This window comes from Dama dama, chromosome 10, assembly GCF_033118175.1.
Source record: "Dama dama isolate Ldn47 chromosome 10, ASM3311817v1, whole genome shotgun sequence".
In the NCBI taxonomy this organism is placed as follows: domain Eukaryota; kingdom Metazoa; phylum Chordata; class Mammalia; order Artiodactyla; family Cervidae; genus Dama; species Dama dama.
The window spans coordinates 15,713,052-15,727,474 of NC_083690.1; the positions used below are offsets into that span (position 1 = coordinate 15,713,052).

At 46.7% G+C, this 14,423-nt stretch overlaps 1 protein-coding gene across 2 annotated transcripts in view; it reads left to right on the forward strand.

The window, feature by feature from the left end:
• ABCC1 (ATP binding cassette subfamily C member 1 (ABCC1 blood group)) overlaps window positions 1-14,423 on the forward strand; it is a 148,192-nt gene that overhangs the window by 41,810 nt on the left and 91,959 nt on the right. The window contains exons 2-5 of one of the 2 annotated variants that reach the window (XM_061152904.1): window positions 5,678-5,854; window positions 8,710-8,835; window positions 12,718-12,855; window positions 14,019-14,144. In XM_061152904.1, coding sequence (XP_061008887.1) covers window positions 5,678-5,854; window positions 8,710-8,835; window positions 12,718-12,855; window positions 14,019-14,144 — 567 coding nt within the window. The remainder of the gene's footprint in view (window positions 1-5,677; window positions 5,855-8,709; window positions 8,836-12,717; window positions 12,856-14,018; window positions 14,145-14,423) is intronic. The other variant, XM_061152905.1, reaches the window with a different exon arrangement.

The following is a 14,423-nucleotide window of genomic DNA, read 5'->3' on the forward strand; positions in this document are numbered from 1 at the left end:
ACTAAGCTGGGTCTTTGTTGCTGCTTTTCTCCAGCTGCAGTGAGCGGGGCCCACTCTCCAGTTGCGGTGCATGCACTTCTCATTGCAGTGGCTTCTCTTGTTGCAGAGCCATGGGCTGTAGGCATGCAGGCTTCAGGAGTTGCGGCTCCTAGGCTCTATAGCTCAGGCGCAGTAATTGTGGTGCATGGGCATTAGTTGCATCTCAGCCTGCGTGATCTTCCTGGATCGGGGATCGAACCTGTGTCTCCTGTATTTCAGGTGGATTCTTTACCACTGAGCCGCCAGGGAAGCCCAGGAGAATGGCTTCTTAAAGGAGGTGTCTCTGAGTTGGATTTTGAAGGATGAGTAGGAGTTTGTTACTATGGAAAGGCAGGAAGAGCATCTAGCAAGACATATCCCAAAGCACCATTCAATGGACCAGCAATTGGGGAATGCATTAAAGGCAGGGACCACAGGCCTTCCTAAATCTCTAGTTCCTTGAGTAGTGCCTGACACAGGCTTGATATAAATGCTCCTTTGAATGAACTGCCAAGTTGACACACATTGGGAAATGGGGCGGGAGAAATCATAGAAGAAACAGATGGAGCTTGAATGTGGATGTGGAAGGCCTCATGAAGCAAGCAAGAATTGGCTCCGAAAGGTGACTGGAAGCTATTGGAGGTTGTTACCCAGGGGAGATGGGTGTTCAGATCTGTCCCATTTAATAACGCATAGGTATTTAAACCTATGGTTTTTCCTCTAAGGAGAAGAAACTGACTGCTTTTAAATACACAAAGTGGCAAAATCGTCAGTGTCATTCATCATTAAGAAGAAAGGAAGTTAAGCTACAGGGAGATATTTTCCACTATCAGATTGGCAGAGATCAAAAGCTTATAATATACTGTAGTTTGGGAAGCAGTTACCCTGGTACCTTGTGTGGTGCAGAATAAACTGATGGTACCCATTGGATTGAGCGACCGTTTAAATTTTAAATGCATACACCCTTCAATCCAGCAGGTCCACGTCTAGAAAGTTATCTTACAAATACGCTTGCTTTGTGTGAAATGAGGCACTTCCTAGATTTATTCACTGCTTCATTGTAAGAGCAGCCCAGCACCCCATTAGCTGATTATATAAGGTCAAGCCCATCCATACGATGAAAGACAGCTGGAGCAAAGGATGAGGAAGTGTGCAAAGTAGAATAATCTCTCAGATCTGTTATGAAGAGATGAAAGGAAGGTACAGAACAGGGTATGGAGTATGTTTCTCTTCATTTGATTATAGAAGATACATATTTATTTTTGTTCTAGATGCATAAAATGTTTCGTGGAAGGATACACAAGAAATGGATGGTGTCGCCTCTAGAGAGAGGGACCAGTTTGCCAGTTTGGGACAAGGAGGGGAAGTTGGCTTGTCACTTCTACCCTTTGTTCAAAAGAAATGAAGTTGAACTAGCAAGAATAAAGCAGATCTCTGGCACTGACAGAGATCAGTTTCTAATATTAAGGGAAAAAAAGTGAGGTGCCAAACATGTATGTATTATGGCACCTTTGGGGGAAACAAAGTGGATAAACTATATTTAGAGGAATAACAATATATTGTTAGCACTATAATAGTTTTGCCTGTGGGGTAGGAGGGGAGAGCTTTGAGTTCAGGGAGCAAGACTTATTTTTCACAGTGTACCATTTTGGGTAGTTGGGGAAAGTTTAGCACATAAATGTGTTACCTATTAAAAGTAAATTAATACGAAGAGAGGCCAAGTGGACACATTGGGAAATGGAGCAGGAGAAATCGTAGAAGAAACAGATGGATGAATGCCTGGGTGGACAGGTGGGTGGATGGATGCATGAATCAGTGGGTGGGTGGGTAGGTGGGTGGGTGGGTCATTGGATGGGTAACATGGGTAGAGGAGGTGGGTGGATGGATAGACAGGTAGATGGATGGATGACTTGGTGCCTGGATGGGTGGGTGGGTGGATGGAAGGGTTCAAAGATGAGTGGATAATTATATCTGTGGATGCATGTATAGATGTATGGGATAGAAAAGTTATTTGGCTGTGATGGGGAGGACTAGGTGAGGCCCAGAGGGTCTAGAAGCAGGGTGTGGCTAGCAAGCTACTGCATCAGTCCAGTCAAGGAATAATCAGGGCAAGGATCAGGTGATTGAAATGTCTCATAAACAAACCAAACTTCTTATATACATAGAGAAGTGAAGTGAAAGTCACTCAGTTGTGTCCGACTCTGTGACCCCATGGACTTAGTCCATGGAATTCTCCAGGCCAGAATACTGGAGTGGGTAGCCTTTCCCTTCTCGAGGGGATCTTCCCAACCCAGGGATTGAACCCAGGTCTCCCACATTGCAGGCGGATTCTTTACCAGCTGAGCCACAAGGGAAGCCCTTACCACAAGGGAAGTTATATACATAACTCTATATTAAGTTTCGGTATTGTTTTCTTAGTACAAAGGCAAATTCCTTTGGAATGAGTTTTTTCTGGCCAGAATCTGCTTTGTATATAACAACTACCCACAGTTAAATCCCCCTTTTCACCATCATCTTAAGAATTTTAGGTGTGAAATCAATTAAAATAATCAGTCTTTGATATAAACTACTCCTCTCCATGATCAGATAAATAATTACCAAGGCTGTCTTCCAAGTGCCCAAGTCTACAGAGTCATGAACTTTGTCCTTTTTAGGGTTTCTTTGTGTCTAGAAGTTTCCTAGCTAAATTCCTTTGTGTTGACCTTTTACAGTTTATTTTTTCAATAATTCCTTGTTCTTGCTTCTGGAAAAATAGCCATTTATATCATAGAATAATTATACCTCTGAAGAACCAGTTTGGATACTTACTTAATACTAGATCTTTCTCTCTCTCTTTTTAAAGTCAAATCTTTTCTTCTTCTTCCTTTTTTTCCTCTTTAACCATCTTAACCATTTTTAAACCTAGATAGTGTATTAAAAAGGAGAGACATCACTTTTTTGACAAAGGTCTGTATAGTCAAAGCTGTGATTTTTCCAGTTGTCATGTATGGGTGTGAGAGTTGGACCATCAAGAAGGCTGAGTGCTGAAGAATTGATGCTTTTGAACTGTGGTGCTGGAGAAGACGCCTGAGAGTCCCTTGGACAGCAGGGAGATCAAACCAGTCAATCCCAAAGGATATCAGTCCTGAATATTCATTGGCAGGACTGATGCTAAAGCTGAAGCTCCAATATTTTGACCCCCTGATGGGAAAAGCCTACTCATTGGAAAAGACCCTGATGCTGGGAAAGATTGAGGGCAGGAAGAGAAGGGAGCGGCAGAGGATGAGATGGTTGAATGGCATCATTGACTCAGTGGACAGGAGTTTGAGCAAACTCCGGGAGATAGTGAAGGACAGGGAAGCCTGGCATGCTGCAGTCCATGGGGTTGCAAAGAGTCGGACAAGACTGAGCGACTAAACAGCAGCAACCATTTTTAAGTGTACATCTCAGTAGCGTTAAGTATGCTTGACTGGTACACATCTAGGTCTCTTTTATAAAGCTCAGAACATATATTTTGATTGATCATCAAATGTAAAATGGTCTACTTGTTCCTTTTACTTTTTATTCTATAACGTTCTTTGATGTGGCTTTAAAGCTTGCGTGGAGTTTTAAGAATCCAGGTTCCTTGGAGATCCTTGGTGGTCTCTCTTAATCTGATTCCAGGAAGGCTGTTGGAATCAGGGGTGTCTGGAGAGCACCCATCCAGCGGTGGGGAGACAGTGCTGTGGGGAGGGGGCTGCATGAGGACTGGCCGGCTGGACCGCATGAACCTTACCCAAAGACTGGCTCCTCCCTGCTGCTGCTGCTGCTAAGTCACTTCAGTCGTGTCTGACTCTGTGCGGCCCCATAGATGGCAGCCCACCAGGCTCCCCTATCCCTGGGATTCTCCAGGCAAGAACACTGGAGTGGGTTGCCATTTCCTCTTCAGTGCATGAAAGTGAAAAGTGAAAGTGAAGTTGCTCAGTCATGTCCGACTCTTCGCGACCCCATGGACTGACTGCAGTCTACCAGGCTCCTCGGTCCATGGGATTTTCCAGGCCAGGAGTACTGGAGTGGGGTGCCATTGCCTTCTCCTGGCTTCTCCCTAGTTCCTCCTAATGGTTGTGAAGTGGGAATCTGGGCCCAGTGCTGCCAGACTTTCTGGTTTTTTATTTTTTAAAGAGACACTGGAAATCCAATTTTTATATGAAATGTCCTCATTTTTAAGTGTTGGCAGCTAAACTAAGATTTTTTTTTTTAAGGCATGTTTAAAATACCAATGATAACAGGAGATCATCTCTGTGGGCCTAATCAGCCTGGGAGTCACCTGTTGCAGACCTCTAATTTTATCCCGCCTAATTATGGTAGAGATAGGAAATTGAAACCCCTGGACAGGGTAATACCTTTCACCAAAGTCTTGTAACAGTTCAGTGGTCAGATCAGAGCTTGAATTATAATTTCCATTACAGAAATCTGAAGGCTGGTTGAAGTTTTTTTCTTGGGCAGATATACCTGCTCTATGTATGTATGTGTTTATCTTTTTACCTATTTGGCGTTGTCTCTTATGAAATACAGGTGGCTTCTTAAAAAGATAAAAGTAAAATAGATTTGTTTCTGAGCCTGGATAGCTTTGTGGTCAAACGCAGGAACTCCAGAATCGAATTGCCTGGGTCTGAGTCAGGCTCCAGGTCTTACCAAATAACAGGGTAGGTACTGTGAGATACTGGGCGAATCACTGAACCGCTGTGTGCTGTAGTTTTCCCTTTTAAGAAAGAAATGATGAAGTAATTATAGAATTAAAGGAGATAATACATACAAAGAACTTAGAATAGGGCCTAAACACAGAACTGCAGTTTGGATGTTGTCTATAGTGGTGGTGCTGTTGGTGGTCATGCTGCTGATGGTGGTGCTGATGCCAGTAACAAAGATGGTGGTGCTGATGATGATGGTGGATGATGGCGATGCTGATGCCAGTAACAAAGATGGTGGTGCTGATCATGATGGTGGATGATGGCAATGCTGATGCCAGTGACAAAGATGGTGGTGCTGATGGTGGTGGGTGATGGCAGTGCTGATGCCAGTGACAAAGGTGGTGGTGCTGATGATGATGGTGGATGATGGCAATGCTGATGCCAGTGACAAAGATGGTGGTGCTGATGATGGTGGGTGATGGCGATGCTGATGCCAGTGACAAAGATGGTGGTGCTGATGGTGACTGCTATAGTGATGCTGATGGTGCTGATGAAAGTGATCATGATATGATCACTATCATGTGATCACTGATGCATTGGTACAGTGAAATGGGGATCATAGGGATGATAAAGAAGAATATTAGAAAGCTCTTAATTCACAGGATTGTGAAGTAGGCATGATTTATGATTGTGATTAAAGGATGAGTCGATTTACAGGAGAATACCCTTTAGGATTCCTTTAAGTGGTGGTCTCCATCTTTTGTATGATAATGAAACCTGTGCATTATTGTCTCAGGAACTTATCTGTGAGGTAAGGTGAGACATAACCCTCATTTGTCATTCTTTGTTTGAAGTCTTTCTGGCTACTGATCTTTCCAGTTTGCCTGTTCTGCCTGGGAGGGCATCATAGCTCTTAAACCCCACAGCAGGTAGCTTTGAACTCTCCGCAGGCCCCTGGTCCGCTCTCTCGGGGGCGTCCTGCTTACCCGCGCCTGTGTTTGTGTCTGAAGGAATGGAATGTCACGTGGAACACCAGCAACCCCGACTTCACCAAGTGCTTTCAGAACACCGTGCTCGTGTGGGTGCCTTGCTCTTACCTCTGGGTCTGCTTCCCCTTCTACTCCGTCTATCTCTCCCACCATGACCGGGGCTACATTCAGATGACACATCTCAACAAGGCCAAGACTGTAAGTCCCGTGGGATTTTATCGTGATGTGCGTGCTGGGGGGTGGGGTGTGTGCTGGGCGGGGAGGACTGGGTGTGCAAACTGACGTGTTCCTTCTGCTTAATTGACCCTGAGCTGCCTTTTACTAAGGCACAGGATAATAATGTGGTGAACAAAGCCTGGGGCTCTGAATTCAGACGTGGGTTCAGAGGTTGGCACTGCCACTTATTAGCTATATGACCTTGAGCAAATTCCCTTCTTCCTTCCAGTTTTATTGAGTTATAATTGACAAACAGCACTGTATTAAGTTTAAGTGTACAGCACAGTGATTTGACTTACATAGGTCATGAAATGATTATCTCAGTAAATTTCATGAACATCCACCATCTCACATAGATACAAAATTAAAGAAATGAGAAGACATTTTTTGTTTTTTTAAGAATTTTTTTTCCTTGAGCAAATTTCTTAACCTCCATGAGCTTCAGTTTCCCCATGATTACAGTGGGGGTGATAGACTCTATCTCACGAGATTATATGGAGGTCTTCCTCCCTGACCAAGGATGTCTTTTTAATTAAAAAAATTTTTTTTATCTTGAAATAGTTTCACACTGCAGAAAAGTTGCAAGGATGATATTAAGTACTCCCTCAGCCCTGAATACCCATTATTTATAGTCACCGATTTTTAACATTCTGCCACATTGAACATTTTAACATCCTCTTACTCTCTTTTGCTCTCTCTGTATACACATAGGATTTTTTTTCTGGATTATTTGAGAAAAACTAGCATCCACCATGCCTCTTTGCCCCTTCTTCAGTGTATCTTTTCTCAAAACAAGGATAGTCTGTTATGTAACAACAGTACAATTAAATGTAGGAAATTTAACATGGACCCAATATTAAAAAAAACAAAAACAAAAACTACTATGTATATTCCACTTTTGTCACTTGTCCCAAACTGTCCTTTCTAGCATCCCCTCCTCCTTCCCCCAACTCAGGGTCATGCATTGCACTTAGTCAGACTGTTTTTTCTGTTATTTTGAAAGAACTTTTCACCGTTTTTTGTTTGTTTATGACGCTGGCATATTTGGAGAACATGGGCCAGTTAATTTAGAGTCAGTTCCTCAACTTGGTCTCTTGGGACCATGTTTTCTCACAGTTTGATTCAGTAATGCCTGTCTGGCTGGAGAACTACAAAAGGGCCATGAGGTCCCTCTCTGGGTTACATCTAAGGCCACATGGTGTCCATCTGCCCCTCATTGATGGGCTTAATTTTGGTCATCCGGTCAGCGAGTCTGTTTCTCCTCTATACAGGTGCTGGTATGCCCCTTGTTAAGAATGAGCTTTCTGGGGGAGATACATGAAGGACATGTATATATCCTGTATATGTGTGTGTATATGTGTGTATGTGTGCATTCCACTTTCTCCTCTTAGCATGTGTCTCGGTCCTTTATTAAAGCCCCATTTCCTGAGATTTATTTCCATAAGCCCTTGGCAAACAGGTAAACCTGAATGATTTTACCGAAGCTGTCCCCTTGCCTGTGATACCATTGCTCAGACCACATTCCAAGCCCATCTCCCCATGCTGTCTGCGCCCCTGTCTTCAGCTGGATCTGGTGTCTTCCTCGTAGACCTCTGGCAGCAGTTTGTACTTTTCACGGAGAGCAACATCTCCCTGTAACGTGTAAACCAGAGGACTTCCCTGGTGGTCCAGTGGCTAAGACTCCACGCTTCCAGGGCAGGGGGCCCTGAGCTCAATCCCTTGGGGGAACTAGATTCCCCATGCCACAACTAAGACCAGGCACAGCCAAAGAAATAAACATATTTTTTAAAAAACTGTTAAGATTTTGTCTGTGCCTTGCTGAAAAACACTCTAGTAACTTCTCATCATAGGGAGTAAAGCCTGGACGTCCTCTCGGTGGCCCAGCTTGATCTGGCTCCAGGCTCCTCTTAAGCCACCTCCTGTCACACCCACGGCTCATGCCATAGCAGGCATGAACCTGCTGAACACATTTCTGCCTCAGGACCTTTGCACTTGCTGTGCCCTCTGCCCGAATTGTTCTCTCCCTCAAGTAGTCACTGTTGGCTCTTCACCTGATGGGAGAGGCCTTCCCTGACCACCCTATCTTATCTGTTTTATTTCTTCTTCCTGATGGCTCAGAAGATAAAGAATCTGCCTGCAAGGCAGGAGACCCATGTTCGATCCCTGGTTTGGGAAGATCCCCTGGAGAAAGGCATGGCTACCCACTCCAGTATTCTTGTCTGGAGATTTCCATAGACAGAGGAACCTGGGGGCGGGCGGCTACAGTCCATGGTTTCATAGTCAGGCACCACTGAGTGACTAACACTTTCACTTTTCATGCCACTCATTCCTTTCTCACGTTATACTGTGTATTTTTCGGTTTGTTTCTTGCCTGTTGCATCCACTGGAATCACAGCTCCGTGAAGGCCATGGCTTCTGTTTTATTCACCATTCTGTCCTTCGTGGCTTCTGTTTTATTCACCATTCTGTCCTTCACATCTGTGGCCCATAGTAGGCCCCCAGTAAATTTTGGTTGGCTTAATGTTGTTGGATGAAAGGCCATCGTGTGAGGGCCCCCATGTAGGCCTCGGATGTTGATAAGTCAGAGACTTGAGTCTTCAGGTGCTGGGGAGAATAGTGACAGACGGAGTCATGGCTGGGGTGCGGAGGAGACACAGACCATCATGGGCCCGGATGCTGGCTCACCCTGCCTAGGACTTGACTGGGTCCCAGAGGATGAAGACCACAGGCGATGGTTTAGGGGGTAGCCGGTTCCCCCAATGCTGAGCTTTTTGCAGGGGTGCTGGGGGCAATTCCAGGGCTGTCCATTGTAAGCTGTGCATGTACTTCTCTTCCAGGCCTTGGGATTTTTGCTATGGATCGTCTGCTGGGCAGACCTCTTCTACTCTTTCTGGGAAAGAAGTGTGGGCAAGCTCCTGGCCCCAGTGTTCCTGGTCAGCCCAACCCTCTTGGGTGTCACCATGGTAAGTAGAGGGTGCCATTTGGAAATGAGAAGATCTTGCAGTAGAAATACGGCTGTCTTGGATAAATTTGGTTTGGTCTTATTGGGAGGAGGGAGGAACGGATGATGAAACTAAGGCCTGAAGAATGAACGGGATGTTAAAGTTGAAGGGGCTGGGGACAGGGAGGATCCAGTGGAGAGACCAGCACGTGCAAATGTCCTGGGGTCAGAGCGGGGGAGATTGAGAGTTGGCTTGTGTGGCTGGGACAGAAGCAGTGAGGAGGGGTGCAGGGGAGCTGGAAGGGCAGGGGGCTGACTCTGAAGGACCTTGAGCTTCAGGGTGAGCAGCTTTTGTCTTGTTTTTCAGTCCCAGAGTTGGGTTCCAAACCTTTTCTGTGCCACACACCCCTTTCTTCTTTGCTAGTCTGGTCTCAGAATAATGTTCTTAAAATCATAAAACACATAGGCTTGTGGAGGAAACCCATCATACACACATATGTATATGTATGAAGATCTTAATGAGGTCCGTTTATGTTTTTACTTGAGGTTTATTTTACGTAGGGTAAAATTCACTCTTTTCCTTGAATAGTTGATGAGTTTTGATAAACCAGTACGGTCAGGTGAGCACCATGTCCACAATGGAGATACACAACAACACAACAATTCATAACCCCCCGAAAGTCCCCTTGTGCTGCCCCTGCCCTCCCCAACACTCCCACTGCTGTGTCTTCTGCCCCTGTGACTTTGCCTTTTCCAGAAAATCATGTGAATGGAACCATGAAGGCTGGAGCAGTTGGAGTCTGGCTTCTCAGCCCCATGCTGTTCCAAAGACCTTTATTTTTTTTTTTTCCCGCAGTTGTTCAGTGTGTTTGATTGTATGGACTGTGTGGATTCTTCAGTTGCAGGACATTTGTGCTGGGAAACCAGTTATCTTTTTTTTTTTTCCTATTTATTTTTATTTGTTGGAGGCTAATTACTAGGAAACCAGTTATCTTTGATCACAGTTTGCAAAAGAGTAAACAGCAAAAACATATGTGTTAGTGCATCTCAAATCAGGGTCCACCAGCAGGTGTGATACCTCCTTAGTTTCCAAACAGCGATCCAGCGTACATGATAGTTGGAGGAGATGCCTTTCGCTTCTTATTTTCCGGTGTGACTTCTAGTGGTGACAGCCCCGGGCGCTGCTGATGCCATTGTGCTCTGTTGCTGTCAGTGGTCATTGGTGGCGCTGATGAGGGAAAGCGAAGCTATGATTGTTTCCCATCCGAGTTCATGGACCCCCTGGGTTCTATCCAGAGCCTCATGGACCCTGGGTTAAAACCCCTCACCTGAAAGGGAAAGGTGTGGCATGCAGGCTGTGCTTCTTTAAGAGCTGAGCGTGGTGAGAATGGGTTGTGAGCAGGAGTGGAAGCTGGGAGGCCAGCAGGGGCCCAGGAGCACCTGGGTCAGGGGGCTGGAGGCTGAGACCAGGGTGAGCGGTGGGTGAACTGGGGGTGGCCTTGGTGGCCGAGCCAGGTGCGTTGCTGATGGAGAGATGCAGGGAGGGAGGGACACGAGAGGACCGGGGAGGACAGATGAGGACAGACATCCAGGTTTCTGGCAGCTGGGGGCCAAGGGGCAGTGTCCTGAGTGCCCATAGTTCCTTGGGAATCCGGTTCGTGACTGTGACCAGCATTGGGGTCTGCCTTTAGAGGGCTATCTGCGGAAGGGCGGGGGCATCTTCTTCTTTCAAGGAAAAGTGGTTTCATTGTTCTTTCTCCTCAATCACTAAGTCACATGTAAAACAGAAGTCATAGCTCAGGGTACCAGGAGTGAATCCCCCCACGACCGTCATTCTAATCAAGTTCCTTGAAGACAACTATGTATCTGTCTGTGGCAGGTTAAGTAAGTTTCTTGATCTGCAAACTGGCGCTCAGAACAGGTTGTACTGAGTCAGAACAGGTGAGTGCGTCCTAGGAGGCGGAGGAAAGAGAGGCTCAGTAAAGGAGAGTAGTTACCACTGCTGCCCCAGCCAGACGAGCCCAGTGCATCAGGGCTGCACTTCCTTCTCTAAATCAGGGGTTGGCCCGCAGCCTGTTTCTGTAAATAAAGTTTTATTGGCAGGCGACCATATCCACTCTTCCCTGTCTCATATGAGGCTGCTTTCATGCTACAGTGCAGATTGGAGTGGTTGTGAAAGAAACTCCATGGCCCACGGATCCTAAAATATTTACTCTCTGGTCCTTTAAGAAAAAGTGTGCCGATCACTTTCTAACACCATACACAAAAATAAACTCAAAATGGATCAAAGATCTAAATGTAAGACCAGAAACTATCAAACTCCTAGAGGAGAACATAGGCAAAACACTCTCCGACATAAATCACAGCAAGATCCTCTATGACCCACCTCCCAGAATATTGGAAATAAAAGCAAAAATAAACAAATGGGACCTAATGAAACTTAAAAGCTTTTGCACAGTGAAGGAAACTATAAGTAAGGTGAAAAGACAGCCCTCAGATTGGGAGAAAATAATAGCAAATGAAGCAACAGACAAAGGATTAATCTCAAAAATATACAAGCAACTCCTGCAGCTCAATTCCAGAAAAATAAATGACCCAATCAAAAAATGGGCCAAAGAACTAAACAGACATACAGATGGCTAACAAACACATGAAAAGATGCTCAACATCACTCATTATCAGAGAAATGCAAATCAAAACCACAATGAGGTACCATTACACGCCAGTCAGGATGGCTGCTATCCAAAAGTCTACAAGCAATAAATGCTGGAGAGGGTGTGGAGAAAAGGGAACCCTCTTACACTGTTGGTGGGAATGCCAACTAGTACAGCCGCTATGGAAAACAGTGTGGAGATTTCTTAAAAAACTGGAAATAGAACTGCCATATGACCCAGCAATCCCACTCCTGGGCATACACACTGAGGAAACCAGATCTGAAAGAGACACGTGCACCCCAATGTTCATCGCAGCACTGTTTATAATAGCCAGGGCATGGAAGCAACCTAGATGCCCATCAGCAGATGAATGGATAAGGAAGCTGTGGTACATATACACCATGGAATATTACTCAGCCATTAAAAAGAATTCATTTGAATCAGTCCTAATGAGATGGATGAAACTGGAGCCCATTATACAGAGTGTAGTAAGCCAGAAAGATAAAGACCATTACAGCATACTAACACATATATATGGAATTTAGAAAGATGGTAATGATAACCCTATACACAAAACAGAAAAAGAGACACAGATGTACAGAACAGACTTTTGGACTCTGTGGGAGAAGGCGAGGGTGGGATGTTTCGAGAGAACAGCATGTATATTATCTATAGGGAAACAGATCACCAGCCCAGGTGGGATGCATGAGACAAGTGCTCGGGCCTGGTGCACTGGGAAGACCCAGCGGAATCAGGTGGAGAGGGAGGTGGGAGGGGGGATCGGGATTGGGAATACATGTAACTCCATGGCTGATTCATGTCAATGTATGACAAAACCCACTGCAACGTTGTGAAGTAATTAGCCTGCAACTAATAAAAATAAATGAAAAAAATAAAAAAAAAGAAAAAAGAAAAAGTGTGCCGATCTCTGTGATAAACTGAGCTCCCCGCCCCCTCTCCCCCAACTTTTCCATCCCGTCCTGGATCTTGTAAAATTCTCATGGCTTTCGAGATGAATGCTGCTGTCACCTCCATTTTGCAGATGAGGCAGCGGAGGCTCAGAGAAGTTTGGTGACATGCCCAGGGTCACCCAGCGAGGCGAGAGCAGAGCTGGGACTGGAGCCAGGTCCTGCCCAGGCCATTCTGCTACCCCTGTCCTGGGGGCAGCCGTCCTCCAGGCCCCAGACTGGGCGGGCCGTGGGGACCCGACCCTCTCCTGACAGCTCTTGTTGCGTGCTTCTCTCTTCCAGCTGCTTGCTACCTTTTTAATTCAGATCGAGAGAAGGAGGGGAGTCCAGTCCTCAGGGATCATGCTCACTTTCTGGCTGATAGCTCTACTGTGTGCCCTTGTCATCCTGAGATCCAAAATCATGACTGCCTTAAAAGAGGTGAGTGACCTCGTTCCATGTCTTCCGTCAGCAGCGCCCGGGAGATGCCTGTTCCTTCTGACTCGTGTGGAAACCATGCATTTCCTTGGGAACCAGAGAACGGCTATTACGTGGGTCCAGCTTCTTCCCTGGGGATTCCCCCCCGCCCCATGCTACCTTTGTTCTAGAAGCTTCTTTCCTCAAAGCCCCATTTGTCTGTGTCACTGTGGGGGCAGGAGCAGCAGGCAGATGCACACCACGCTTTGAGCCTCTTGTCAGTGGTGGCAGCCGAGCAGGTCGGCTCTCCGTGTGTTTCATCGGGAATGCAGCCTCGTGGGGAGTGGTGTTTGCAGGGCGACTGTCCCCAGGGGCCCTGTACTGGTTCCCACGTTGCATTGATGCCACTCCGGCTGGGAAGTGGCCCTTGTTGCTGCTCCTAGGAGTTGTGAAGAGTCTTGCTCCTCTCAGACTGTCCCGCTGTTCCCTGCCACCTTCAGGCTAATCGGAAGCTGGCATCAGGCAAAGCAAGGAGGCGTGACCGAACGTTTATTGAGCGCCTGCAGTGTGCATTTCAGGTGGTCTCTAGTAGTGATGGCCGCTGCCATTTGTTGAGTTCGTGTTTTCAGAGTGCTAGGCTGGGGACGGAGTCTTTTTCGTGAATAATCTTACTGCCGTCCCACAGTCACCCTGGCAGGGTGTCTCAGCCTCAGCAGGGATTGGCGTCTGGGGCCCGAGTCCTCCTTTTGTTTTGGGGGTGGGGGCTGTCCTGTGCTTTGAAGCATGTTTAGGGGCTGTGCCCGTGGCCCTCCCACCCCTGGACAGAAATGTCTCCAGAAACTGCCAGATGTTCACTGGGAGGCAGAGTCGCCCCTCCTGTTGAGAGGAGGAGGGGTCTGTTTTTAGGTGGGGAAACTGAGGCACAGAGAGGTTAAGTAAGCTGATCAAGCCCTATGACCATGGCCAGTGTGAGCTGAGCCAGGCCTCGAAGGTAGGTCTGATCCACTCCCAAGCCTGGCGCTCCTCCCCAGGTCAGCTGCCCTGACCAGGCAGGGTGGACCATACCATGATGTAAAAACCGGTCTTCTGTTGTCTCGCAGGGGAGATAACCCGGGAGATAACGCAGCCCCTGCAGCTGCTTCCAGAAAGTGATCTTTTCTGCTTCTCCTCCTTCCTCTCCTGTGCAGGATGCCCAAGTTGATGTCTTTCGCGACGTCACCTTCTACATTTACTTTAGCCTTGTGCTGATCCAGCTCGTGTTGTCCTGCTTCTCGGACTGCTCGCCCCTGTTCTCCGAAACCGTCAACGACCCCGTAAGTGTGATCACAGCTGAGCACAGAGACATGCGTGTGTGCATGTGGGTGTGTATAGCTCACATGGATATGAGCCGGTATCGTCCATCTGGGAACTCATTCTGTCTTCCCCAAACACTCGGCCATAGGTAACTTCTTCCTCCCCGCTTTACCGATGGAAAAACCGAGCCGCAGACGTGGCTGGAGGGTACTTAAGGAGGGTGTCCCGTTCATAGTCGTGAACAGCTGTGTCTTCCAGCCCGTTTGGTGGGCGGAGTGGTTTTAGACAGTATGAATGAA